General features: G+C 58.8%; 1 protein-coding gene across 4 annotated transcripts in view; it reads left to right on the top strand.

Moving 5' to 3' along the window:
- Positions 1 to 12,767, top strand: part of SETD3 (SET domain containing 3, actin histidine methyltransferase) — a 54,803-nt gene extending 42,036 nt beyond the window's left edge. For all 4 annotated transcript variants that reach the window (XM_028506315.2, XM_036013866.1, XM_036013874.1 and 1 more), the window contains exons 8-13: positions 464 to 578; positions 5,309 to 5,383; positions 6,507 to 6,673; positions 7,566 to 7,651; positions 10,604 to 10,764; positions 11,426 to 12,767. In XM_028506315.2, the coding sequence (XP_028362116.1) occupies positions 464 to 578; positions 5,309 to 5,383; positions 6,507 to 6,673; positions 7,566 to 7,651; positions 10,604 to 10,764; positions 11,426 to 11,881 (1,060 nt within the window). In that variant the 3' untranslated portion in view covers positions 11,882 to 12,767. The remainder of the gene's footprint in view (positions 1 to 463; positions 579 to 5,308; positions 5,384 to 6,506; positions 6,674 to 7,565; positions 7,652 to 10,603; positions 10,765 to 11,425) is intronic.
- The last annotated feature ends 12,674 nt before the right edge of the window (positions 12,768 to 25,441 follow it).

Below are 25,441 nucleotides of genomic sequence, written 5' to 3'. Positions count from 1 at the left end.
GGGGACTTCGTTTTAAACAAAAGATTTAATTCACTGTGCAATAAAAAATTGCCCTCCACATTTTGTAGTGTTCTTCAAAGAATTTCTGATCAGAAAAGAGTTACGTTGTTTTCACGGAGGCTTAAAATAGGTGCAGAGTCGGCACCGGGCAAGGAGGGTGGGCCGGCTTGGGGGAGGGGCCATGGTGGCCACACAGACCCGGGCAAGCTGGGGGAGCTCTGCTCATGGGCCTCCTTCTGGGCCCCTCCGTCCAGGCCTCTGGCTTCTCAGGAACATTCTCCTTTAGCTGCTCACTCCTGGGCTCCCCGGGGCTCCTTTTCCCTCTACCCACCCTCCCGCCCCCCGCCCAGATGTAGTGCTAAAGGCGTGAGCCCTCACGGTGAGGGAAGAAGGGCTTGAAGGTCCGGGAGCGGGCAGGGCTCTGTGTCTGGGCGAGCCAGTCACCTCTTTCTGGTTGTTGCAGGTGGGCAGTCTCTTCTGTGATGACACGGCAGAACCAGATCCCCACGGAGGACGGCTCCCGGGTGACCCTGGCGCTGATTCCCCTGTGGGACATGTGCAATCACACCAACGGCCTGGTAATGCCCTCCTCCGCGTGGGGTGTGATGGGGGGGCGCTGCTGTGGTGGAACTTGAATGTGGACATTCCCCTGCAAACCCTCCTCTCCCCGATTGCCTCCTGCGGGGCGGGGGGGGGGGGGCAGGCACCCTCCCACTGCCCGCAGGCGGAGGCTGGTATTTTCCTCTGTTGTGTGTCCTTAATCCCCCAAACCGGGGATCTTACCTCACTGTTGAAAACCACAGTGAACTGCATTTATTTGCTAGGCCATAATCCCAGCCTAAACATTCATTTTCTTATCTTATTGAACCACAGACTAAACCAAGTTTCTTTTTTTTTCTTCTTCTTAAAATACTGATTTATACTGAGTTAGTGGGGCGGGGACCTCTCTTCTCTCTCGCTTTTCTCCTGTGTTCCTCTGCTGACTGCGTTCCCCTCGTGTGAAGCCCTGGATTCCTTCCCGGCCCCCCCCCCCTCCCCCAACACGCTGACCCGTCCTTGGCCCCATCTGTTCACCCGCTCTGGCCCCAGGCGGCACTGGACCCCTGGTGCTGGGGCGGCAGGGGTGCACTTGGGCGCCGGCCTTGGCCACAGGACTCGGTCGCACCCCAGGCCGGGGGTGCTGGGTAGGAGACGTGAGAAACGGGGGAGCTGTGTGACGGCCGTCGGCAGCGGTGCAGAGCAGGAGGAGGCCGCGCTCTGCCTCTCGGCGTTCCTCGGCCCCGGGGAACCGCCAGGCCCCGGCCCCGCCGGAGGCGGCTGTCTGAGGAAGGTGTCCCGACCTCGGCACCTCGGAACAGGGTCAGCCTGAGAGCGTTCTGAGTTTCTAAGCGTTGTGCTGGTGTCCTGGTTCAGTTCATCTTTGGCTCAGCGTGGGCTTTCTTTGTCATTGTCAGCACTGTTATAAGCAGGCTGGGAAAACGCTGTGAGCGGGTGCTCACGAAACGGCCACTCACGCGCAGGCTGTGCCGCACGCGCGCAGGGCCCGCCCTGCTGCTGGCCGGGGAGGGTCGCGCCGGGTTGTGGAGGAGGAGGAGGGGGAGGAGCCCCACCTGTATGCTTCCACTTCTGTCTTATTTTAGGTACGCTTGGTTCAGCTAGCCGTTTAAGGAATAGTGGCGCATTTTATTTTCTTATTGATGAATAAAATTTTGCATTCTTTTGGTTTTTTGATTAGATCATTGGTTTTCAAACTGGATTGATCGTTACGGTTTATTTTTTTATATCTAAAATGTAAAAGCACACACTTCATTGTAAACACACGAAGCAAATGAAACGTCCGGGAACCCTGCAGTGAAGTGCGGACATCCCTTCCCCAGGGCCTCCACCCAGTGTCAGGGTTCGGCCCGGCTTGCTCAGGTCTCCCCCGGCCTTTGCTGTGCCCTCGCACCTGCGAGCGGGCGTGCACACACACACACACACACTGGTGTGTGCTCTGCTTTCTTGTAAATGGGATTAGACTATTCACTTTCCCCCCTAAAAGGTAAAGAGAAAAGTTAGTGTGTCTCAGAACAAAAGCAGTGGATTGATGACGGTACCAACGCTGCCTGTCACTGCCCTCTGCCCTCTGCCACGACCCACAGGGTCTGTCACTCCCACGGTCCGGGAGAGACGCGGCGGCCACTTCCTGGCTTGGCTCACTGGCCCCTTTGTGTCGCTGCGCTGTCCCGCTGTGCTTGCGGGACTCCGTGGAAGTTCCGTCTGGCGGGGTTTAAGAGTCTGTCTGAATGCTGAGAATTGGTGTAGGACACGCACTAGCAGTTCCTCTCCCTTTTAGAAAGTCAGGAGCTTGAAGGTAAGGCTGGGCGTTCCCGACAGTAGGCTTTCTTTGTGTGCGTGGGTCCTGACCGTTCCCTGTCTGTTCTGACTGTCACTAGGGGGTGACCCAGCCACGCTGCGTGCTTCCAGCAGCGTCCCAGCCCTGGCTGCGGCGCGGAGGCAGGGTCGAGTCTGACGGTCAGGAGCACGGGGAGCAGGGGGAGAGGAAGGCGGGCACACCTCAGCCAGAGGTTCGGGCCGCCGGGAGCTGGTCCTGGCCACTCGCAGGAACAAACTCAGACAGGTGTATGAGACTTGGTGTTAAGCTGTAAGAAGTAATATGTCTTTAAGTTCTGCTTGACGTGTTCAAAATTAACGTCAGCAGCAGGCTCCCTCCCTCAAGGCGGCGGTTTACACAGAGCAGCACACTTCTGGGTGGTGGTAGGCCCTGAATCACTCCGGCAGGGACAGTGTCGGAGCACTGGGCCCGGCAGTTGACATGCGCCTCTGCAGTCAGGGTGAAGGAGCGCTGGGGGAGGCAGGCTCTTCCTCAAGGCCTTTCTGTTTGAGAACCGAGAAATCTAAACCTTCAGATCGACAGGGGTCTTCCAGTCTGCAAGTAAGCAGCCCAGGCCCTCCCAGCGGCAGACAGGTGCACTGCACAGCCTGCCCCCGCCACACCCTGGCACACCCCACCCCTTCCCCTGTGGCCCACGCCCACCTCCGGGCCTTTGCACATGCTGTTCCCGCGGCCTGCACTCCTGTCCCTGAGTCGCCTGCAGGACGGACTGCTCACTAAGCTCCTCGGGTGAGGCCGCCCTGTCCTGAGCACCCTGCACAGTCACCATGCCCCTTCCATAGCCTCCCTTCCTGTCCTGGCGTCTGTCTCCTGTCTTTCTGCCTGTTTGTGTCGTGTATTGGTGGCCCTCCCCACTGTCTTCTTCCCCTTCCCCGGGGCCCCTGCTTACCTGGACTTACTGTCCTGCCTGTGTCCTGTCACGTCCCTGTGTGACCACACAGTGGTGTTCTGGACTTTCGGGTCTGGAGTTGATGGGCAGACCCTCTTCCATGCCTTACTATCAAGGTCAAGTCCGGGGTCAGAAAGGTGATTTCGGTGCTGGGCGGGGGCCTCCTGGGGTTGCTCCGCCAGAACACGGGCTTCGAGTGTTTCTCGTCGTTTCCTTTTTCCTCAGTGGCTCATTGGTCTTGCGGGAGATGAAGGTTTCTGCACGTGTGCTTCACTACGCATGGCCTCTGGGGTTGCTGGGTTTGATTAAACGTTGGTGTCGCCTGGCCTTCTCTCCCAGAATGCTGTTCCCTAGACTCAAAAGTATTTTTATGTTGGACCCAAACCTTTATCAGCAAGAAGCATGTGTTGGTCTTGAATTTTGATTCCCTAGGGCAGAACGAGGAGGTGAGAAGTAATGGATGAGCCTGTATAGACCATCTAAGAGATGAGGTGGGGCAGGGAGGGGCAGACTTGGAAGAAGGAGCTTTGAATACACTGTACGTGGTCGTGCATAATGCGCTCCCGTGTGACTGCGCACCCATGTTTTTGGCCCAAACTTGGGGAAAAATCTTTTGTTTTAATTTTTTAATTCAATTATTTATTTATATTTAGAAAACCGATTATCCTATTCCAGGGTATTTTGCATGTGGCTATCATTATTGCTTTCTAGAGTTACACTTTTAATGCATAAGAATAAATAAAAAGAATTAAAAATATTTATATAGAAACAGAATTAGTGCTACACATGTATAATGCACATCCTTGTTTTTCTCTCAAAAATGTGGGCAAAAATATGCACGTTATACACGGCAAAATACGGTAAGCTGGGGGCTTTGTGCTTCCCCGGGCGCCGCCGTGCATCGAGTGAGGAGTCCCAAAGGCAGTGCCAGGCACCAGGTGCAGCAGAGGGGCCTGGGGGGGCAGGTGCTTGAGTAAGTCCCCTCATGCGGGTGGCCGGGGTGTCACCACAAGGCTCCCATCTCGCAGCAGCAGGCAGGTGGGGTGCTGGGGGGACAGAAACGGAGGGCGGCTCCCAGCACGAGAGAGACAGAGTGGTGGCTGGCGTCGCAGGCCCGTGGCCATGTCCGGAGGCTGAAGCGGGAGGCCTGGGCCTCCTTGTGAACTGGCCCTGCGCGCACGTGAGGGCGTCCTCCTGCAGGCCTGGGGGTCGGCACTGTGCTGGCGCTCTGGCAGCGGCGGCCTGGGGCTGGAGGCCCGCTGGAAGGTTTTGCAAAGGATACGTTAGGTGGGAAAGCCCCAGGCCCTCGGTCAAGTAGGGGACTGGCCTGGGAGGAACCACTCCAGGGAGAATTTGAGAAGACAAAATGCTGACCAGCTGAGGTGCCAAGACTTTGACAGTGCCTGGCCTCGTAGGACAGATGCGAGATGTGGGTTTTGGTGTAATTGGTGGGTTTCCTGTGCTTATTTGTAATGGGCTTAGAAACTCGTGATGTAGCTCTCAGCAAAAAGAAAGTGACTAGGATACAACTAAGTTATTTCTCCTTTCTTATCTGAAAGTTATCTCTAATTTCGGAATAAAATATGAATATAAACTCAGAAACAGAACTTTCCTCCCCCCCCCATTCTTTCTCTGTGGAAAAGCCCACTTCAGTGTCTTAAAGCGGGCGTTGGGCAGGACGGCGTTTGCAAGTCAATAGAGGTGTCGGTCCGGAATCCGCTGCCCCTGGTGGGGCGGGGGCGCGGGCAGAGCTGGAAGGCGGTATCTTTGTAATAAATGGCTTATGTTTCGTTGAGACAAGCAGGTGATAATCTATACAATACATTTTCCTGAAGGATGTCTTTTAAGCACAGCATCTTCCGTGAGAATTTCTGGTGTAAAGAGTGTTGATTAAAATAACCAAGCAGTTGTTTGCTCGGTTGCATGAGGCACGCGCAGTGCTTTTCAGTCCCCGTGGATAGCTGTTACCCTCCAGTGCCCACAAAAGACCCTCCCGAGTGAGAGACCCCTGTCCTTGCCTCCAGATCACCACAGGGTACAACCTGGAGGACGACCGCTGCGAGTGCGTGGCTCTGCAGGACTTCCGGGCGGGAGAGCAGGTAGGCCCGGGGTCCTGGAGGAGGGGGCGGGGCCGGTGGAGGGGGGCGGAGCCGGCGGAGGGTGGCGGGCCCTGGGCCCTGCGGTCCTGCGGTGTTGGTAATTGTGAAAGGTATTTAACGTGGGCAGAAAAACTGGGGACTTCCATTTAGGGTTGCTTGGGGAACGAGTCTGGAGACGTAAAGCCCTTGTGAACACATTGTGCTCTAAGTCCACAAAGAAAAAACGACTTAAATGCAGTTATTTGCACAGCTGACCAAATATTAGTAAAGTTGTCAGCTGAAAATAAACTGTTATGAAAGTGAGACAAATTTTTCAGTTTTATAAACTGCATTTTTTTCTTGTTGAGTAGACCCTTTGAAAGGAGGCTGTTTAAGTGGCAAAAACATAAAGGAATCAGGAAGTACAGGTCTGCCTTCTTGTACTTAGACTTTAATCTGCGAGGTTTATATATCCAATTATTGTAAGTATGTGGGCAGGGGCAGGAGTAAGCCTTCCAGTGCGTGTGAAAATATGCCCCTCTGCACACCTGCATTCTGTCCGTCGGTCTTATGACCAAGCAGGTAATACAAAAAAACCAGAGCTGATGTGAATCATTGATGCTGCGATAGAGACAAAAATGAAATCTGTTAGTCTAACAGAAGTACTGACCCGCAGTCGGCAGAGAGCTCAGAATCCCCACAGGATCTGGAAATGAACTTCTGGCAGGCAGCCCCCCAAACTCTTGGCCCAGGAGAGAGGCTCTTGTGTGGGGCGCGGAGGAGCGCGGCGCACTGTGGAGGGCAGCGGCGCAGTGGTCGTCTTACCGTGCGCGCCCCCGCACCGCCAGGGCCAGGACTCGTGGGAAGGCCAGGCTCCCTCCTGTGCACTGGGGCCCCGGGTGCGGGGGGAGGCTCCTCCTCGTCCCTGGCAGTTGGGAAGGTGGGGAAGTTGTGCATCCGCGGAACCGCACCCGGGCGCGCGCACTGCCCGGAGAGCCGCAGGGCCCCGCCGCGCGGTCCCGCTGCCTTAGTTAGTGTAAAGCCGTGTCGCGACTGTGAGAACTGACCCTTTGCCCTGCTCTGTGCTGAGAATGGATGTTAAGTCTCTCTTATGTCCCTTTATTTTTTCTTTACTGCATCTCAGATTTACATTTTTTATGGCACTCGGTCAAATGCAGAGTTTGTGATCCACAGTGGTTTTTTCTTTGACAATAATTCACACGACAGAGTGAAAATAAAGCTTGGAGTGAGTAAAAGCGACAGGCTCTACGCGATGAAGGCCGAGGTCTTGGCTCGCGCTGGCATCCCCACGTACGTAGAAAACCGCGGCCGGCTCTGGCCTGTGCTGCTTGAACTGTTTCCAGTTGCATGATGTGTAGTTGGTGTGGTAATAAACCTTCTCGACAGTGGTGTGTCTTAATCCCTGTACCCCTGTGGCGCGCACATTCGCACCACGGCGCCGTCACCGCGTTTTTGGACAAACACGCTTGTGTCGCCGGGAGTGTTCGCAGTCAGTTCTGGGGGCTGTGGCCTGAACTCCTCACGACGCTAACTAAGTGCTTGCTGTCATTAATGTCTTTCACCTTGAAAAGGTTAATGACCCGGATCAATTTGTTTCATTTAATTTTTTGCCACCATTAGTTTCTGTAATGAAGTCGTGATCCTCAGTCACTTAAAAATTTCTGGTTAAATTCTTTAGGATTTTAGTGCATTTGAGGTGCAAAATGATAAAGAAGGCAAGAATTATGATTTATTAGTTCTCCAGGGAACAGAGGAACTATTCTTAATGAAAATGGATTACCCAGCCCTTTTTTTATTGAACTTGTCAATATTTGATTAATGATTAAAACGTGAACTCAACATAAATTATTGTTAACATTTTTTAAGAACCACAGTGTGCTCAGTTCTCTCAGCGTGTTGCACGCGAGCGGAGGCTGTGGCTGTCGGACTGTGAGAGTCGCTGGTGGGATGGGCGCTGCTGTCCTCAGCGGTCAGCCGGCCGTGCGCCGGGCGGCGCGGGGCGGGGTGGGGCGGTGCGGGCAGCACCGCAGTGCTCTCGCAGGTCGGGGGAGGAGCTGGAACGGCGCGCGCTGCCGCTCCGCGCTCCCGGAGGACGGCCGCTCGGCCTGCAGTGTAGGGGGTCTCACCGGGAGCGGGCGGGTCGCTGCAGGGGGGGTGACCGGTCTCCTCCCTGTCCCGGCAGTTCCAGCGTGTTCGCCCTGCACTTCACGGAGCCGCCCGTGTCGGCGCAGCTGCTGGCGTTCCTCCGCGTGTTCTGCATGACCGAAGGTACGTCACTCCGGGGGGCAGTGGTCCCTCTCTTCGGCTCATGGGCATATAAAGCGCTGGGTTTCAGATTAAAGATAAAAGTGCTGAAAACTAAAGTGCCTTTCAGCAGCAGTTAAGTTAGCAGTACTGGAGAAAGAAGTTCTTTTTTACCTTGAAAATGTTTTATTTCGTCCTCAATGTGCTGTCAGCATTCATTTGTCATAAACAATTCTCCGCCGCCTTGGAAGAAAACCGAGCACACCCGGGCTTGTCTAACCGTGGAAATCTCACCTCCGGAGGCGGGAGGTTTTGACCAGCTCCTCCCCACTTCGCCCGGCAGTGGCGGAGTTGGCAGTGACGTCACGTGCTCCGGCGAAGCCCCTCCCCTACCTCGCGGGCGACCGGGCTTCATTAGCTGCCCGGGCCTGTGTCCTGAGTCTAAAAGGGCCAGAAGGCCTTTGAATGCCGGGCGTCCTGCTGGAGTCAGCAGCGCTGCCAGCAGAGTCTGCCCAGGTCACGGAGTGCACTTGTCTCCAGCCTCTCACCAGGCACACACAGAGCTGAAAACATGCGTTGAACATCTATGTCGTGTTTGCCTAAGACAGGTCGTCGGGGTTTCTCACTGAGACCTGACCTGTCGGGGTGGTGGTTTTCCCCTCTCACCTGACACTGGGCTTCACATGGCCTGGCGCGGGGGCCTTGCGTCAGCCGTGGGTGTGTTTGCTGGTGGCGTCGGCTCGCTCGCGTCCTGTGCGGGGCGGGGTGGGTAGGAGGGGCAAGTGGCTGCCTAGTGGAACGGACACATGCGTGTTCTCCCAGAGACAGCTGCCTGGGCGCTGGGGAAGGGCACCTGGGCCGTGGCCCTGAGCCGTGGCCCGTGGAGGGGACTCTGCTGGGCTCCGCTGTCCCCAGCTCCCCGAGTCCATGCCCAGACCCAGGAAAAGTGGCCTTGTTGGCATGGAGGTAGAGGACACTTAGCCCCAAAACGAGGGGCCAGAAATGCCGAGGCACCAGGTGGCACCTGTCCCTCTTGTGCAGCCACATCTCGGCAGCCTCACTGTCGTTGAGGTGAGAGCTTTTGGTGACACGGTGCTTCAGCAGAGCCTCACCAGCTCCATTCAATGGGCACGAGTTACGGGTTGACTGTGGTGGCCCTTGCGTGTAGTGCAGGGGCACACACTAGATGTTGTCACAGCTCACGGGCCGAGGGCCTGTATGAAGCCGCAGTGGCGAGGGCAGCCCTGTGATCGTGAGCGCCCCCGTGTGCCCACGCAGTGCCGAGGGCAGTGCAGGCCGGGGGGCAGTTCGTCAGCCTGGCGAGGGACAGGGTCCCACGTGCCCGACGTGGGGACGGCAGTTCACAGAGGGTGAGAAACTGGGCCGCCCTGCCGGCAGGCGGTGGCCCTGTCTGGCTCCAGAGCCCGTGCCCTGGGCATCCCACGTGGCTGCTGCTGGTTGGCAGCGACACGAGCCACAGAAGAAACCCTGGTGCCCCCCGGGGTCTGGAGGACCCGGGCTGGGGAGAAGGGTGCCTGCCGCGAGGCGTGACCAGAGCTCACTCCCACGGTGGCCGGGGAAGCTGAGGGTTCCGTGAGGGCAGGGCGGGTTCCAGGCGCAGGGCATCTGTCCAGGGCCGGTCAGCAGAGGGGAGCAGGGGGAGGCGGCCCGCTGCAGGAGCCCTGGGCTCACCCTCCGGGGGTGGTGACCTTGCCGCCTCCCCCCACCTGTGGGTCTGCGCAGGGAGAGCAGGCGTGGGTGCCGCTGCGCTGGCCCGGCCGGCCCGGAGGCTGAGTCGGGCAGCCCGAGGAAGAAAATGAAAACGGAAACCTCACTTTGGGGGGCTTCTGAAAACAAATTCCCACCACTCGGGGTATTCTTAAACTTTTAATGACTTCATACAAAGAATACAAACTGAAGGATCAAACCTCTAAAAACCCTGAATTACCACCATCTTTTACTGACAAAGGCAACTTAATGAATTTCTTTTTTGAACATTAGATTAACTTCTGTTTTGTTTGAAATTTAGAAAAAGGCGAAGTCCTTGAATCATCTTAGATCTGTTGATTTTTTTTGTTTCTCTTTAGCCATAGAGAGTTTGTCACGTCAATTGTCTTGACGTGTCCTTCGAATCACTCTAAACTGATAAAAGTTTGGTTTGCTGGCAGCAGAAGTCCTCGCATTTGCATTGTAAAGAGTGACAGCTGCGGGGCATTTTGCTCTGAAAAAGACACTGTCTCCTAATTACATAAGAAGCGGGTGGATGTCTTGAGCATGAATAGACCAGCATGTTTTGGTCTTTTGAAGAGAATGTGCCAGGAGATAAACCGCTCAGAGCAGTTGCTGAATTCTTTCCTCTTAAATGTAGTTGAAGGTAATTGAGATGTTCGCTTGCGTGTATTTGCAATTGCTATTTAAATTCCTGACAAGTGAGGGGCATGCACACGTTTTTCATTAACTGCGATTTTCCTAGTCCGTTTTCTTGTTTCTCTGGTCGTGGCTCTGCTGCACGCTGGGGTCAGTGGCTGGGCGGGGCCCCCTGTGTGAACAGCCCACCGGGCCTAGATCAGAGGGCTTGCCGCGGTGCTCTGCTGGCCTTCGGGTTTGCTCGCTGCATCGTGCGTCCGGGTGTCGTTCCCACGCGGCTGGTGTGACAGAGCTCATGGCTTGGAGGACGAGTGTCGTCAGAATGCCACCATAGATTATCCTTTAGAAGGTAGCTGGTGAATTGGTCTGAAGGCTCGTGGGGTCCTTCATGGAAACCTTGGAAACGGAGGCTTGAGTGGTGCCGGCTCTGGAAGCTCTCGCCTCGTGTCCCTGCCCGAAGCTCAGCTCTGGCTCTCCTGCAGAGCCGGGAGCGGCCTGGTGGCCAGGCCAGGGCAGGCGGCGCTGTCGGAGGGCCGTGGCGTGAGGTGGGCTGCTTGTTAAGATGAGAAGGAGGGCCGGTCCCCTGACGGCTGGCTGTGCTTCCTGCAGACGAACTGAAGGAGCACTTGCTGGGAGACAGCGCCATTGACAGAGTCTTCACCCTGGGCAACGCCGAGTACCCCGTGAGCTGGGACAACGAGGTCCGGCTGTGGGCGTTTCTGGAGGATCGCGCCTCGCTGCTTCTGAAGACGCACAAGACGACTAGCGAGGTACCCCGGCTGCACGGGGGTTCGAGCTCCGTCCTGCTGAGGGGTGCTCAGTGGGAGGTCCCTCCCTGCACGTAAACCACTGTGCTGCTTCTTTTTTATTTAACACCTTTACGCTCAACAAGAAATCCTGTTGAGGCATTGTTGATTGTAATAATTCTTTACATTATTCGATACTTGTCTGTGATTTCTAACCCACGATACAACAGACAGAAGCTTTCATTTGTGCTTTCAAAGTTGACCATCAGGTCGCTCACTTGAAGTACTTCTCATTCATTCATTCATTCATCCATCTGTTCATTCATTCGTTCAGCCAAGGGCTGGGCCCTGGGACCCCGTTAGCCCCCAGGACGAGACAGAAGCAGTTCAGACCCGGGGGAGGTTCCCCGTCAGGTGGGAACGCACCTTGGATGCAGGCTCCCTGTTGTGTCCTGACCGCTTCACTGAGGCGCAGTTCACACCCGGTAGAACCTCGGTGTTGAAGCGCACGTTCTGATGTACGAGTGTCCGCATGCAGCCACCGCCACAGTCAAGGTCTAGAGCCTTGTGTCACGCCCCACATGTCTCACGCCCCACCCCCAACAACCGCTGACCTGCCTTCTGTCTCTGCAGTTTTGCTGATTTAAACTTCTTATGCTTAACTTTGCTCGTTTTTATTTTCTAGGAAGACAGGTCCATCTTGAAAAACCAGGACCTTTCTGTCCGTGCGAGAATGGCCATCAAGTTGCGCTTGGGTGAGAAGGAGATTTTGGAAAAAGCGGTGAAGAGTGCGGCCGCCAACCGGGAGTACTTCCGCAAGCAGATGGAGGAGCGGGCTCCGCTGCCCAAGTACGAGGAGAGTAGCCCGGGGCTGCTGGAGGGCGACGGGGCGGACTCGAGGCTGCCCCTGGTCCTGCGGAGCCTGGGGGAGGGGGCCGGCGGGCAGGGGGCCCTCCCCCTCTCAGAGGCCATCGGCCACACAAAGGCCGCAGAGAATGGGCTAGTCAATGGCCAGAACTCGATCCCCAATGGGACCAGGTTAGAAAAGGAAAGCGTAGATGAAGAGGAAAGGAAAAGAGCAACTGAAGATGCCAAAGAACCTCCCTCGGAGAGCGCGGGGGCGGCCCCGGCGCGGCTCTGAGGGTGCCGGCGGCCGGGGGCCCAGGCGGCGCCCCCGCGAGAGCGTCCCCTTCCGTCGCTGTGGTTCCTTATTTCACGTTCGGGTTTTTTTTTTTTTTTTTCTGCAGAGAGGAAAGTGTTTTTGCTGCTTTATATAAAAATAATTTTTTTAAGTTATTTAAAAAATCTAGCTTCCCTTTTTTGATTAAGATTGCCATCTTGCTTTGAGGCAAAGCGAGCACGTTACGGAACCGTGACAGAGAAGGGGAGAGGGGCCTCGGAAGGCTCTGCAGACCCGCTGTGGGCAGAGCGCCCTCTTCCCGGGGAAGGGGGGGCTCCTCTCCCAGCTGTGCTTCTGTGGGCCTGTCACCGAGACAGCCGGGGCGGACGCCCTCCGCCTCCTGCCCGCGGGGGGCGGGGCGCGGTCCCACCGTCCGCCGGCGAGAGCGAGCTGGGGGTGTGGGAGCTTGTCTGGGCAGGATCTTTTTCCCCCCCTAAAAGATAGAGCACTCCAGTACCCAAATAAAAGGTAAGGTGGCAACCTTATTTTTAATAGTTTTAAATGTTGATGATAATCCTAATTCTATAAACACACACACACCCCTAGTGACTTCTGAAGACTTGTTTACTTTTTGTGTTGTTTTGCTGTATTAAGAACTTGTCTCTTCTCCTTGAATCAGAGTAGGACAGGCATCACCGTTCTAGGGTCCAGAGTCGGCTCCGGCTCTAAAGTGGCACGCGTGGTCTCCACGCGGGTGGTGGAGAGCGTGCGGACACGGCGGCCGCTGCTCTCCGCCGCTGGGTTCGGAGCGGGGGGCTCCCGGGCCCTTCCGGTTCTCTCAAGCTAGAGATTTTCAAAGCTACACTTTTGAGTAAAAAGCCTTATTAAAAGGAAACCATGATTAATATATCGGTCTCTTCCTTTTATTTGGAGTGGCACAGAGCCTCTGAGTTGAGCTTTTATGCAGACCACCCTCCTCGCCCACTGGGCAGGGCCCGAACCCGAGCACTGCCCTCGCTCTGCCGGCCCTGGGGGTCCAGAGATGAGGAAAGGCTCGCGCGCAGCCCTCACCAGCCGCTAGAGGGCGCTCCGGAGGGGTGGGGCGTGCCGGCAGCCCGCCCACAGAAAGAAGAGCGCTTAAGCTCTAGGGGAAACAAAAACTTGGGACGGTGTCCTGGTGCGGGAGGGGGCAGGGGGCCTCCGTCCCCAGAAAACCACCCCTCTTCAGACTGTGGACTGCCAGTCCTCACGGTACGTTTCCACGTCGGCTCTGATGTCCTGGTCAGCCCGTCACCGGCTCTGAAAACACTGTGTCATTGTTTGCACGGGCGTTGGTTGGACATCACTGCTCACAGGTCGTCTCAGTGCCCTCCTTGGAGAGGACACCCCTGCAGACACAGTGTGTCCCTCTCACTGAGGACGCCTGCCTTCCGGGGCCCAGCAGGCCGCCCGCCCACGCCACCACACGCCAGCGTCAGGCGTGGTTCTTGGGCGAGGTCGGCGACTCTGCCCGTGTGGTGCCTGTGACGTGTGCACGTTGTTGGCGCGTGCGTGGTCCACGCTTCCTCGTGAGGAGCCACCTGTGACTGCCCACCCTCCGTCAGCCTTGTCCCTGAGGTCCTTTGCCAAGAAGGAGGAGGAGCCGGTCTCACGTACGAACTTCCCGAAGGCCGGAGCGCTGCGGTCCCCAAGGGGTCTCCCGCTCTGGGGGAGGAGCCCCAGGGGCCAGAGTGGTCGTGACTGCCGTGGCTGTAGGTACAGTGGTCACTGGGGTGAAAGTTTCCAGTCTGATGTAACTGTGTCCTTTGAAAAGACAGCCACAGTTCAGACATAAAGTAGCATCTCAATCTCAAGAAGGGACAGCTTTGAAGAGAGTCCCTGGAAAAGATGTGCGTTGGGTGGGGGGGTGGGGGGGGCTGAAAGAGGCCCGGGCGGGCTTGGATGCAGCTCAAGTCCTCGCAGCACCACCAGTGCGCCGTCTCCCCCCGGGCGGGCCCCGTCGCCGCAGGTCCCGGCCAGGTAGAGGGCTACACCGTGTTACCGGAGGTCCTGCTTGAGAGCGTGGAGGCTGTGCTGCCCGCGGACTCCCCGCCCACGGTGGGGCCTGCTCATGCAGGCGGCCGGACCGACGGGCGGTGGTGTGTCCGGCTCCCGTTGAGGACAGTCTCTGTGTGTGTGTGTGACCTAAGAACGGCGCCCGTGAGGACAGGGCGTAGGACGTTTTCATGTGGGAAGACCTCGGACTGTTGAGTGGCGGTACTTCTGAGCCGGGGAGGGCGGCCCTCGAACCTTGGCCTAGGACCGTGAGCCCGCGGCCCCCGCAGCCCCCAGTAGTCGCCCTCGTTCGGCCCCACACGGCTCGGCAGGGGCAAGGCTGGCGCCCAGCCGTGTGGTGCCCCCGCCGAGCGTCTGGAAACAGAGGAGAAGGGGTGACATGGGCCCGGGGAGCCCTCACTGCCGTCTGTCATGGAAGCAGACCTTCCTCCCCAGTCATCTCAGAGTTCACTTTCCCTCCCTAACGCTGTGGGACGCGGGGCTATTCGGACCGGCTGCCGGGAAGACACCAGCTTCTACCCCGGTTCTGTGAGCTCCACGCGCGATTTGTGTGAGCAGTCCGCAGCGAGGTGCCGCCGGCCCAGGAGAACCACTCGGCTGTCCCTCGCCCACTGCGAAAACGGTGGGCGGTTTTCCCCTGTGGCTGTAGGCCGAGCTCTCCAGGAGAGGCATTTGTTTGAGAGATGGGGGAGACGGTAAAAACACACTCAGGTTCCCAGTACCGTGGTCACGGGAAGTGAAACCCGCACTCACAAACCGCGAAGTTGGGCCGGGCCGGGTGGCTCAGCCGGTCGGAGCGTCGTCCCGGGCCGCACAGGCTGCGGGCTGGACCCCCGGTTGGGGCAAGCGCCTGTCTCTCTAAAATCAATCAATACCTCCTCAGGCGAGAATTTAACAAGGGGAGTTCGTTTCCTGTACGTGATCACTGTATTTCCTGGCGGTTGATATGTGGGTGTTAGAGCAAAGGATGAACACAAAAACAGCTCGTGGAAAGTCCTCTCGACCTGAGGCCAGGACTGGGGCAGTGCAGACCCAGGGGAGTCGGGGACCACGGGCCGGGGGCTGGCTCAGGAGTGAGTGTCGGAGCGCTCAGCGTCGGAGGTGCTGGCTGCAACCGTGGCTGCGGCGGGACGCTGCCCGGGTGACACCGCGTGCTCCGCGCGCACGGCCGTCGGTCCACAGAGCGGGCGTGTTCCACGTGGGGTAGCCGCCGGCCCGGCCTGAGGGCCGGCGCGCTTGTGGGCACAGGCAGCTTCGGGTGGGTAGAGAGTGGGTCCGATGGCCTCATTCCGGGTCGCCCTGCTGTCTCTGTCCACAGTGCCTCCTGTAACGCATTCCTAGAATCCTGTGTGTAAGTCGAATTTGAGTTACTCAAATTGTATTTACGTGTTCTCATGAATTTGTTATTTAAATACAAGTGCAGCGCGGCCCTGGGTGTGCACGGCCCTGGGTGTGCGTGGCCAGAGGGAAGGGGCCGCAGCTGGGCCTGAGCCCTGTCGTCCCGGGTTTGAAGGACTGTCCACGAAGGAGGGGTGGATGGTGGGAGGGTGGGGCCACTGCTCAGGCAGGAACACGGCCAGGGCCCGGCCTTCGGGGTCCAGGGGCACAAGGACACGAGGAGAGCATTCTGGGTGATGTGAAGATCCCTAAGGCCCCCCCCACCCATGGCTTCTGAGCGGTGGGGCACCCACCTGGACAACCACCGTAACCCAAGCAGAGCATGCCACGTTTCATGACCGGGAAGCCTGACACGCGGGACTCGGAGAAACTGGGGGGTGGAGGAGCTGGTGGCTGGGCATCCAGGGGTTCTTCGTGAGCAGCGGAGTGGGGGCAAGGGGTGGCCAGGCGTGCACAGGAGGGCCCAGGAGGCCCAGCCTCTGGGAGAGAGCCTGCGGGAGACTGAGCCTTGGACCCCAGCGGGCCGCAGGTTCTGGGAGGGCCGGTCCTGGGGCGGTCGGCCCAATCAGCGGCTTCTTCAGCCAGAGAACGCAGCAGCTGCCCGCCCCTTTAGACACGGGTCGCCCTCGCTGCTCTCCCAGGAGAAAGGTGAAAAGACGGAGAGAGCTGTGTCCGTGGGCCTCGCGGCACGGTCCCTGGAGCTGGGCCCGGTGGCTCTGGCGGCGCACACCTGCTGCGCGTCCTGGGCTGGCGTGACCGTCTCCAAAGCCCTCGTACCGATGCGGGCCACTCTCCTCGACCCGGACCCCGGCTGGCGTGCTCCTGCGTGAGGGTCCTACATGTGTTCTGTACATAGACACGGACATATATGTGTGTGTGTGTGTGTGTGTCCATGCGCTCGTATGTGCAGTGCTCTCAAAACACGCTCTCAGGTTCAGTTACCGGGGAGGTGACTCGGTGTGGTGTAGGCTGAGCCTCCCGCGCAGGTGCCACTCGGGCGCTGCTGCAGGTGGGGTGCCGTCGGCTTCCACTGGCTCGTCTGAACGCCTGGCACCTGGGGTGTGCTCTGAAGGGGCCCCCTCAACTGCTGGGCCGGTCACCGCGGTGGGACACACGGCACCTCTGGGACCTCGCGTTACACTCCTCCAGGTTGATGGAAATCTCACCGGTTCCCTCTCCCTGTTCCCGCTTGTTGAGTCCTGGCCCCTCAGGTGCGTCTGGCAGCAAAGGGTCAGACGGGCTGCCTCTCAGAGCACCCTCCTTCGTCCTCACAGTGCCCGGCTCTGGGGGAGCTGCTTTTAGGATCGTGAGATCTGCTCCAAACACCGGAAAGCAGCCAAACGCACCCCAGGCGGGCGGCCACGGGGTGGCCTGTCCCCTCCCGTCCCGCAGAGCCCGCCGTCCCCGGGCTCCGTGCTCCTCCCCACCGTGTGTTCACGCAGACTTCTCTGAAAGTCAAGGAGCCGACCAACGAACCCTCCCTCCCACGCGCGTGGCTCGTAGGGCCCTCACGAGGGTTAGCGTGGGAACCTGTGGTCGGCGCTCTAGCCCAGAGAAGCAGCCTCATCCAAAGACCCGAGCTTTGAAATCGGGCGGGGTTGGTGCAGAGCCGTGACCGCTCCTCCAGCGTCTGAGACCCCCGGGGGGTTTCTTCACACGCCGGGCGGTGGCTTCCTCATCTGGGAGACGGGATGGCCATGGCGGCCGCCTGCCGGGGTGGCTGCAACAGTGGGATGGGAGTCCGGGGCCCGGGGCAGCGGGCGTCCCGCAGGCGGGTCCCACTGTGACTGCCAAGGGACCCCACGGGGAACCAAAGGCTTTGCCTCTGAGAGCGGAGCGGGTGGGGCTTGCCCTCCGCCCTGGGATGTCAGGGTGGACCTCAGCTCCCCCTGCCGCTGCTCTGCTCACCTGCTTCCTGCAGACCCGGCAGGGACCACCCTCACACCTGCACCTTTTCCAGTGGGAAGACCCGCCCCACAGGCACCTCTGCGTTCCTCGGCTTCAGGTTCTCAAGTGACTCTTACAGGCAGCCCGAAAACACACCGTCCCCCGACTGTGGGTGCGGACGACGGCCCCCAGGGAGCAGGGGGACGGCAGCTGGGGCCTGTGCCACCCAGCACGCCTGACGTCGGAGGTGACGCTCCCGGAGGCCCAGGGCGCAGTCGAGGGAGCCCACAGGCGCGTGGGGAGAAGCGAGCGGCCGCTGCCTTCTCGTGCAGAAACTGGGGAGGTTTTGCTTTGCTGTGGTCGCCGGCACTTGTCGGAGCGCACGACGTTGGGCCGTCATCTAGCGATCTCCGGTCGAGACTGCCGTGGGGTCACGGTCAGGGGGACCCAGTCGGGCCACTTCTGTGGTGTTGAGAGGAGGAGAAAGGCCCTGGCCGTGTGGCCCGGTTGCTGGGCGCCATCCCGGGCACCAAACGGTTGTCAGTTTGATTCCCGGTCAGGGCACGTGCCTCGATTTTGGGTTTGGTCCCAATCAGGGGTGCACAGGAGGCAACCAATGGATGCTTCTCCCTCCCTCTGCCGCTTCCTCTCTCTCTCAAAGCAATAAAAACTGCCCCCAGGTGAGGGTAAAAACAACTAATAACATTAAAGGGCCAGGTGTTTTCAACAGTTGTCCCGGGGAAAAGGAAAGGGGTGCTTTGCTCTCGACTCTTTGGAGCTGAGGCCCAGGCTCTGAGGCCCGGATCAGGGCACCGCAGTGGCCCCTTCTCCTGCCCGAGAGCCCCCTCGAGAAGCAGGGCTGCAGCAGACACACGACGCCACGGAGCTCTCCCCGCTGCTCAAACGAAGGCGGCCTGTCACACAGAAGCCTTCACGTGTGTGCTCCAGAGCGGGGTCTGCGTGGGCGGGGCCTGGGGGGTGCGCTGTGCCACATGGGAGCCTAGCCGTGACGGGGCTCCCCAATGTTAATGAGCTGCCGGCTGGACAGAGTGCTTACCGACCACAGGCCTGGCTACTTTGCATGTTAACGAGGTTGAGAACTCGGTGCCGGAGCCAAATGACAGTTGGCTGTCAGCTCTTCTCTTCACCATGAGGAGAGAGGCTGCCGCCTCCTTCAGGGACCCACCCCAGCGTCGGTGTAGAGGGGACGGAGTGCGGGCAGCCGCGGGACACTTGCTGGTCTGTCCCCAGCAGAGGTGGGACGCAGCAGCGGTGGCTCCAAGCTGGTCTTCTTGGAGGCTCGGCTCTGCAGCGGGGGACTCTGGGGTCCGGGCGCTCCCCCACAGGCGCCTGAACAGGCCTGTCTGCTGCTGTCCCCGACCTCACCCAGGGGGCAGAGGCAGGTGGGAGGAGCCCTGGTTCGCAGGTGACAAAATGTAGGTCCGGTGGCCATGCTGAGCTGGTGGGGGAGAGACGCATGGCTGCAGGGCCCCAGCCCAGGTGACCTTCCTTCACGTGCTTCCGGTCAGTGCCCTCTGCTGAGCCCCCCAGCAGTCGGCCGAGTGTCTGATACGTGCCGGGCGCTGTCCTCGGCTCTGGGCGGACCAGCAGCGTGTGACACCGGGGTCCTGTCAACCAGGGCCTCACGGAGGACAAGGACAGCCACCTACCTCCCTGGAGGCTGCAGAGGGCCCCCCAGGGGGCGGTGTCCCTAATGTAGGACTTCACGTACATCCCTCTTTTTTAACAAAAAGTTAAAAAATCGTGGCAAACAACATCCCCAGATGATGGCATTTAACAACCACCAGTTAATCAGTCCCATTTAGGGGCGACTGGGCCGTCCACAGTGACAAGAACAAGCACGGCCCTGCTTACTGCCGTCTGTGTGAAACGGACAATTAAGAAGGAAACGACCTGGCTGGTGTAGCTCAGTGGATTGAGCGTGGGCTGCAAACCAAAGTGTCGCAGGTTCAATTCCCAGTCAGGGCACATGCTTGGGTTGCAGGCCACGGCCCCCAGCAACTGCACATTGATGTTTCTCTCTCTCTATCTCTCTCCCTTCCCTCTCTAAAAATAAATAAATAAAAAATATATATATTTTTTAAAGAAATGAGAGGGTCCAGGCTCCGTGCCGCCATGTCTTGCCTGGAAGTATCTTCTGTCTCCACCTCATTCCCGTGGCGAGTTGTCTCTGGCCCGAGTCGTCTCTGGCTGGGGCCACTGGGATCTGTTGGTGGACATCTCGGTGCCTGGAAATCTGAGGGCGCAAATGCGCCTCCCCCAGGAGACACACAGTGCCCCCCCAGGTCACATCAGGTGCCTCTGTGGGCTCTCTCTAAGGAAGCCAGGATTTCCAGCGGCAATTAAACGGCGTGATTGGATACAGGGAGAATTTTATAATTGCTCCCAGGTAGCAACTTATTAGGACGGATGTTACTGATGACATGTGTCAAGAAGGTCAAAGTTTATACTGCCTCGAACATTAACCTAATCTTCGAAACTCTAAAAGTTACACTTTTTGGTCATTAATTTTTTTTTCACATGCAGAGATTTTGACAATTAACCCAGTTAATAAAGGTCAAGTTTCAATTTTTTTCCAATTTCTGGAAATTGGAGCACTTAACTTCCTCCTTTGTGAACGTTGGGAGATGGAGATAAATAGTTATTAGGCGGATGCGGGAGGCAGGTCCGCCGTCAGGGCGGTGATTAGAACCGGCGACCCCGAAGAACAGCATCGCTGTGTGCCTGGTGGGGAGGGGAGCGGATGACGAGCCGAGGAAACGGGAAAATGAAGCCCGAGCAAGGTGCGTGGCTAGCAGGATTGTAGGAGCATGCACGCTTGTAAAAGTCGTCTCAGGGGTCTTCATCCAGTGACAGCAGACTTCGGGCTGCCACTGTGGAATCTGAGTATTTCTAAAGAGGTAATTTCTGCAAACTCGCGAGGAAGCACAACGTGGGTCAAGAACCAAGTGTACCCCGCAGCCAGGCCACCTCCCTGAAATGACACCATGCACACACCCGCAGACGGGGCAGCCGAGTCTCTGGGACCCCCGGACCAATCTACACGGGGGAGGGGGTGCACACTGCCCCGGGGACAGCCCCCCGGGTTGGACCAGGGGAGGTGTGGGTGAGGAGGGGTTTCCCTCTGCTCAGGGCCCGGGAACCGGCGGTGCAACCCCACAGAGCCCTCCGCCGCGCAAACAGGCCGGCCGGCCGGACCTCTGTGTCCGCCCCCACCCAACCAAACCCGCGAGCCCAGCTTCCAGCCCGGTCCCGACTCCCCAGCAGCCTTCGACTCCCCAGCAGCCTTCGTGGGATCCTCAGCGCCCGCCTCCGCTTGCGCCCCCTGGTGGCAGTGCGGGCTGGGACGCTGCCCCGGGAAGCTGAGCGGAGGAGCTCTTGCACCCACTCGCCTTGAGAGCAGGTACCTTTCCAGACCCAGCCGCGAGCCTGGTCCGAGAGGCGGGTGTTTGCTGGCACGTTTGCGGGTTGTGGCTGCCCCCGCTCAGTTGTGTAAACACAGGCCTCTCGGTGCCGGTGCCGACGCGCTCAGTGTTGGTTGAGAGAGCTGGGTAACCAGGCGGGGCCGTGGGGCTGGGGTGGTCTGAGCCCCGGAACTGTGAGGTGAGGGTGCAGGAGGGGGTGCTGGGTGGTCAGGCAGGGCCAGGCTGGAGCTGCTGGTCGGAGGGTGACAAAAGTCAGGGGTGGCCTAGGCGTGGGCCTGAGAGGAGGTGGACGGCGAAACCACAGGAAGTGAGGAGGTCACGGCAATGGAAAGCTGAGGGTGAGAACTGGGCCCCGAGGTGGCTGCAGGGGCCCCTGGGGGTAGAGAGCTGCGTTCGAGCCGAGTTGACTCTGCTCAGCAGGGACACCCTGGGTGGCCTGGCCTGCTGAAGTCATCGGCGGCTGGAGGGGCCCCTCCCCCGAGTACCAGGAGGCCGGAGGCCGCCACCGAGCGAGCCGGCAACCCCTGCTTCGCTGCAGACGCCCCGAAGCCTCTGGTAATGGCCGCCCAGAACCGTAGAGCAGCTCCCCTGAAAGGTCACTCTCCCGAGAAAGAGGCGGGAGATTCCTCCTCCCGGGGGCTGTCATCTTGTGCTTTAATTAACATCACCCGTGTGCACCCTTGGCAGTGGCTTCAGGTGTTCGAGGGGACTTCCTGTGACATTTTTAACAAAAAAAAAATGTGAATCCTCCCGGGCTAACGGAGGTGTTGGTCCGCGCCTTGTCGGCTGCAGGGCGCCTCCGGGGCAGACAGACGCCGGCCCTGCGGCCCTGCCCTCGGCCCAGCGCAGGCAGCCTCACCCGGAGGACAGGGCCGGGCGTGCCAGCTTGGTCATCCGCTCGCTGGGGAGGCCACGTGGGAGAACCCAGTGGCTTGCATTCGCATCCTAGCTGCCAGGGCCAGTGAGCTCGCCTCTCCCTGCCTCAACAGCCTCGTCTGTAAAATGGGCCCGTCAGAGCCCGATTTCACAAGGTCGTTTTTGTGGGTTACATCAGTTTACACGGGCTGCTCTGAGACTCAGCCGGCTGCAGTCACAGGGACTCATCATCACTGACACCCGTCCCCACGGCGTCCTATTGCTGACGTGTCTGCTGCCCCCGCCAGACCGAAGGTGGGACCATGTCTGGTGTACCAGTGTGCACGGGCACCCTGCTCAAGGCAAGACCTGCAAGACAGGAGCCGGCAGGTGTGGCCCGGGGCTCCCGGTGGGAGCGGCAGATACCTCTACAGAGATTGGGACTTCAGCTTCTCTTTGGGAAGTGGCAGCGGGTGGTCCAGTCTGGTTCCTTTGGCGCTGTCTCCATTTTTCCGGTGAGAAAGTGAAAGCCCAGTTGCAGGGGTCCTTGCCTGCCCCCCACCCCCGTCTCAAAGCTCACCTGTTCCTCTAGGAATCGGGAGCTGAACACAGGCCTAGGAGCACCCCTTCCCTGGTAAGCAGTGGGCCCTGTGACCCCAAAACTCCCCTTTCAAAGACCACCTACTGTGTGTCAGCGCCTCATTGCTGATCAAGAGACCAGCGTCCCCTTTGGAGCTCACATCCTGGTGGCTGCCCCTCCCCTCAGCGACACCCCCAAATGCTCAGCTGGGACAGAGAACCCTCTTTTCCTGAACTCTTAATTTGAAGGTGCCGACGCAAAGTTCTACCCACATTTCCCCCCCGCCCCCGTCAGCGTGCCTTTCCTAGGACAAGGGCGTTCTCTTGCTTAATCACATCGCAACCATCAACAGCAGGAAACTATCGCTGGTGCGTTCCTGCCACCTGATCCTCAGGCCCCATCAGGGTCTCTCCACGCGTCCCACTGAGGTCCTTGACCCTGACGGGATCCTGGATCACATGCCTCGTCTTCATTCTAGACCATCTCTGTCTTCACGCCCGGACTTCTGTGGCTTGGCACATCTGAGGGTCACAGGCCTGTCATCTTGCAGAACGCCCCTCCGTCGGGGTTCGGCTCTTGTTTCCTTGGGACCGGGTCCCTGTCCCGAGCCTCTCGGGGAAAAACTGCAGACGCAGCACCGTGCTCTGCCCCCCCCCCCCCCCCCGCCTGACACTGGGTGGCACAGCTTTCAGTGCGTCCCCCAGCCGACGCGGTTGACTTGGTTCATTTGGTTACGGCAGGTTCCGCCAGAGTTGCCAACTGTGGAGTGGCTCTTTCCCCTTTGTCATCAGTAACGTGTGCGCGTGGTGGGGAGGAGGTGTCCTGCGGTGCGTGTGATCGGGAGTGTCCCACTCCTGGTCATTATTTTTTTACCATTCTGTATTTTGACACTCAGCTTGCCCCTGACCTGGCCAGCGGGTTAGCCTTTCAAGCTGGCGCTGGTGCCCTGCTCATTCTCTGTGCTCTTCCCGACCTCCCTGTGCCCCAGCCCTGGCCAGGGGACCCGCCCTCTCTCCCTGAGCCCTGTTTCCAGGCGGTGGAGCCCAGAGGGGCGGCAGCCAGGGTCCGGGCAGCAGGCGTGCCCAGGCGCCGTGGGGCCTCGCTCTCCCGGGCTCTCTCGGTGAGCAGAGCTCTAAACACACACATCGATTTACACGGAATGTCTCTCTCTCTCTCTCTCTCTCTCTCTCATTCCCCTCCTATTCCATTCAAGCACCACCGGGTCCACCCCAGTTTCCCCTTCCCACAGCTCTAAGGCGCTCTCCCCCAGGGAGAGCCCCGGCTCCCCTTATCCTCCAAAGTTTTCCTTAAGGGCTCAGTCCCCTGGTCAGCGACCCACCTCCCGCTGCCCGGGTGGCCCCTCACTCTGCTTGGGCTCCAACATGCCACCGTTGATCGCCTTTGTGTGTAGGGACCCCCTCTCCTCCTCTCCCTGCTACGCCCCATGCCCCACGCTCGGGGCCGGACGCCGCCGCCTCCCCCCCTCGGCTCTTTGATACCCACGTCACAGGCCTTCAGCAGGGAAGGCCTCCCGGGCCTCCCACACCCGTGCGGGCCGCCACCCTACCCCCACCCCACCCCCAGTGCGCACAGCTCCCCTGCGCAGTCTCTCCTAACGGCTTCTGGACCGAACACCGGAGCGGAAAAGGAGGCAGGCAGGCTGCACGGCAAACGCTAGCAGAGACTGCCACTGCGGTCTCCGAAGTGTCCCCGCGTGTGACCTCCCTGGCGGCAGCGCACGGCAGACCTGCTCCCGCCCTCCCGCCCCGCACGCTGAGGTCGGCCAGTCTGCCGGGACCAGACGTGCCAAGTGCGCATGCGCTTCCCGTCTTTGCAGACGAGTCGGGGATCTTTATAACTTCGGTCCCGCGTCTTGCCTCCTCGTACCTTTTCCTGCTGTCATGTCAGAGGAATTCTTCATGTATGTTGGGCACCTCTATTTGTCACGTGGGTTGTCAACATTATCTCATCTGCCGCATCTCTTAACTTACATACAATCTTTCTTCACACACACTTTAAGTGTTGTAGTCCAGTCTTTCCATTCTGCTCTTCCTTTACATCTCGTTGAAGACTCAAGGTCATAAATGTATTTTCTAATGTTTTCTCCTATTACTCTGGCAGTTTTTTTTTTATAAAAGCTATATTGCTTTTTCCCATTAATTTTTGTTAACAGTGTTTAGAGGGAATTTAATTTCATTGTGTTCCAGGTAGTAAGCTGTGCTCCTGCTTGTTGAAGGATCCACCTTCGCCCACCGATTTGAAACGCCACCCCTGTTCACGCACTGAATTCCGGTGTGCGATCCTCTATTTTTGTTCCGAGGATCCATTTATCTATTCATGTGCTAATATCGCATTATATTTATTAAAATTACTTTATAATATGCTTTGACATCTTGTCGGGCAAAATTCCTCTCTTTGTTTTTTCCCTTTTTCAAGCTGTCTTGGCCACTCTGGAACCGCTCCTCTTCCCTCTGATGACTAGAATCAGCTTGTCAAACCCCATTCACATCTTGATCGGGTTTTGATTGGGATTGTGTTGAATTTATAGATTTATTGATGGGATTCAGTCGGAGCACAAATGTGAATTCGCAGCGTTGTGATGCGGCCCGCGCAAGCGTGCGGTGGGGTCTGGCGGGCCCTCCGCGGAGGCGGACCGCCCTGCTCTCTGCGTCGCTGAGCCGGGCTTCTCCCTGGTGTGTGGGTGCTAGGGGTGTGGCCCTCGGGTGGCTCTCGGGGTCCCCACCTTGAGCCATGCAGGACCAGTGGGGCTGGCTTCCCTCCTCCGGAGGGGCTGGGGGGCCTCCCTTAGACCCAAAATCCTGGCCCAGAAAGAGTGACCCTAACCCCACGCACCGTCCTCACTGAGTGCTCACTGAGCGCGTGCAGGTGGGGACACCCCAGGTGCCAGGGGCGGAGGTGACCCCAGGGGGCAGAGCAGCCCCCTCCTGCAGGGGGAATGCTGATGGGGACTGTGGACAGCCCTTGGAGGGAGCAGCGCCTCGGGGTGACTCTGCGGGGTGGGTCTGTTTCCGGGCAGCCCTGGGGAGGGGGCCACCACGGGAGAGGACGTGGGGTGCAGGACACTGCGGTGTGGCCAGGCGGCCAGAGCGGGGGCAAGGGCAGCTGGAGATGAAGCCCCCTGGGTCACATCGAGGCCTGTGTGGGCTGGGGCCCGTGTGCCCTGCAGGGGCGCCAGGTGGGATGTGCGGTGGAAGGACTCGTGGTGTGCCCCTGGGGTGGGCACTGGGGGGGCGAGGGGGGCGAGGGGGAGACCAGTGGGCCAGCCCAGGGGTGGCTGCACCTTGCGTTCCAGGGGCCAGTGGATGAAGTCCCTGTCGTCGTGGTCAGCAGCGGCTATGA

Source organism: Phyllostomus discolor, chromosome 1, assembly GCF_004126475.2.
Source record: "Phyllostomus discolor isolate MPI-MPIP mPhyDis1 chromosome 1, mPhyDis1.pri.v3, whole genome shotgun sequence".
Lineage (NCBI taxonomy): Eukaryota > Metazoa > Chordata > Mammalia > Chiroptera > Phyllostomidae > Phyllostomus > Phyllostomus discolor.
Note: the sequence above shows the minus strand (reverse complement) of the source record. Positions and strands in the feature narration are given on the sequence as shown.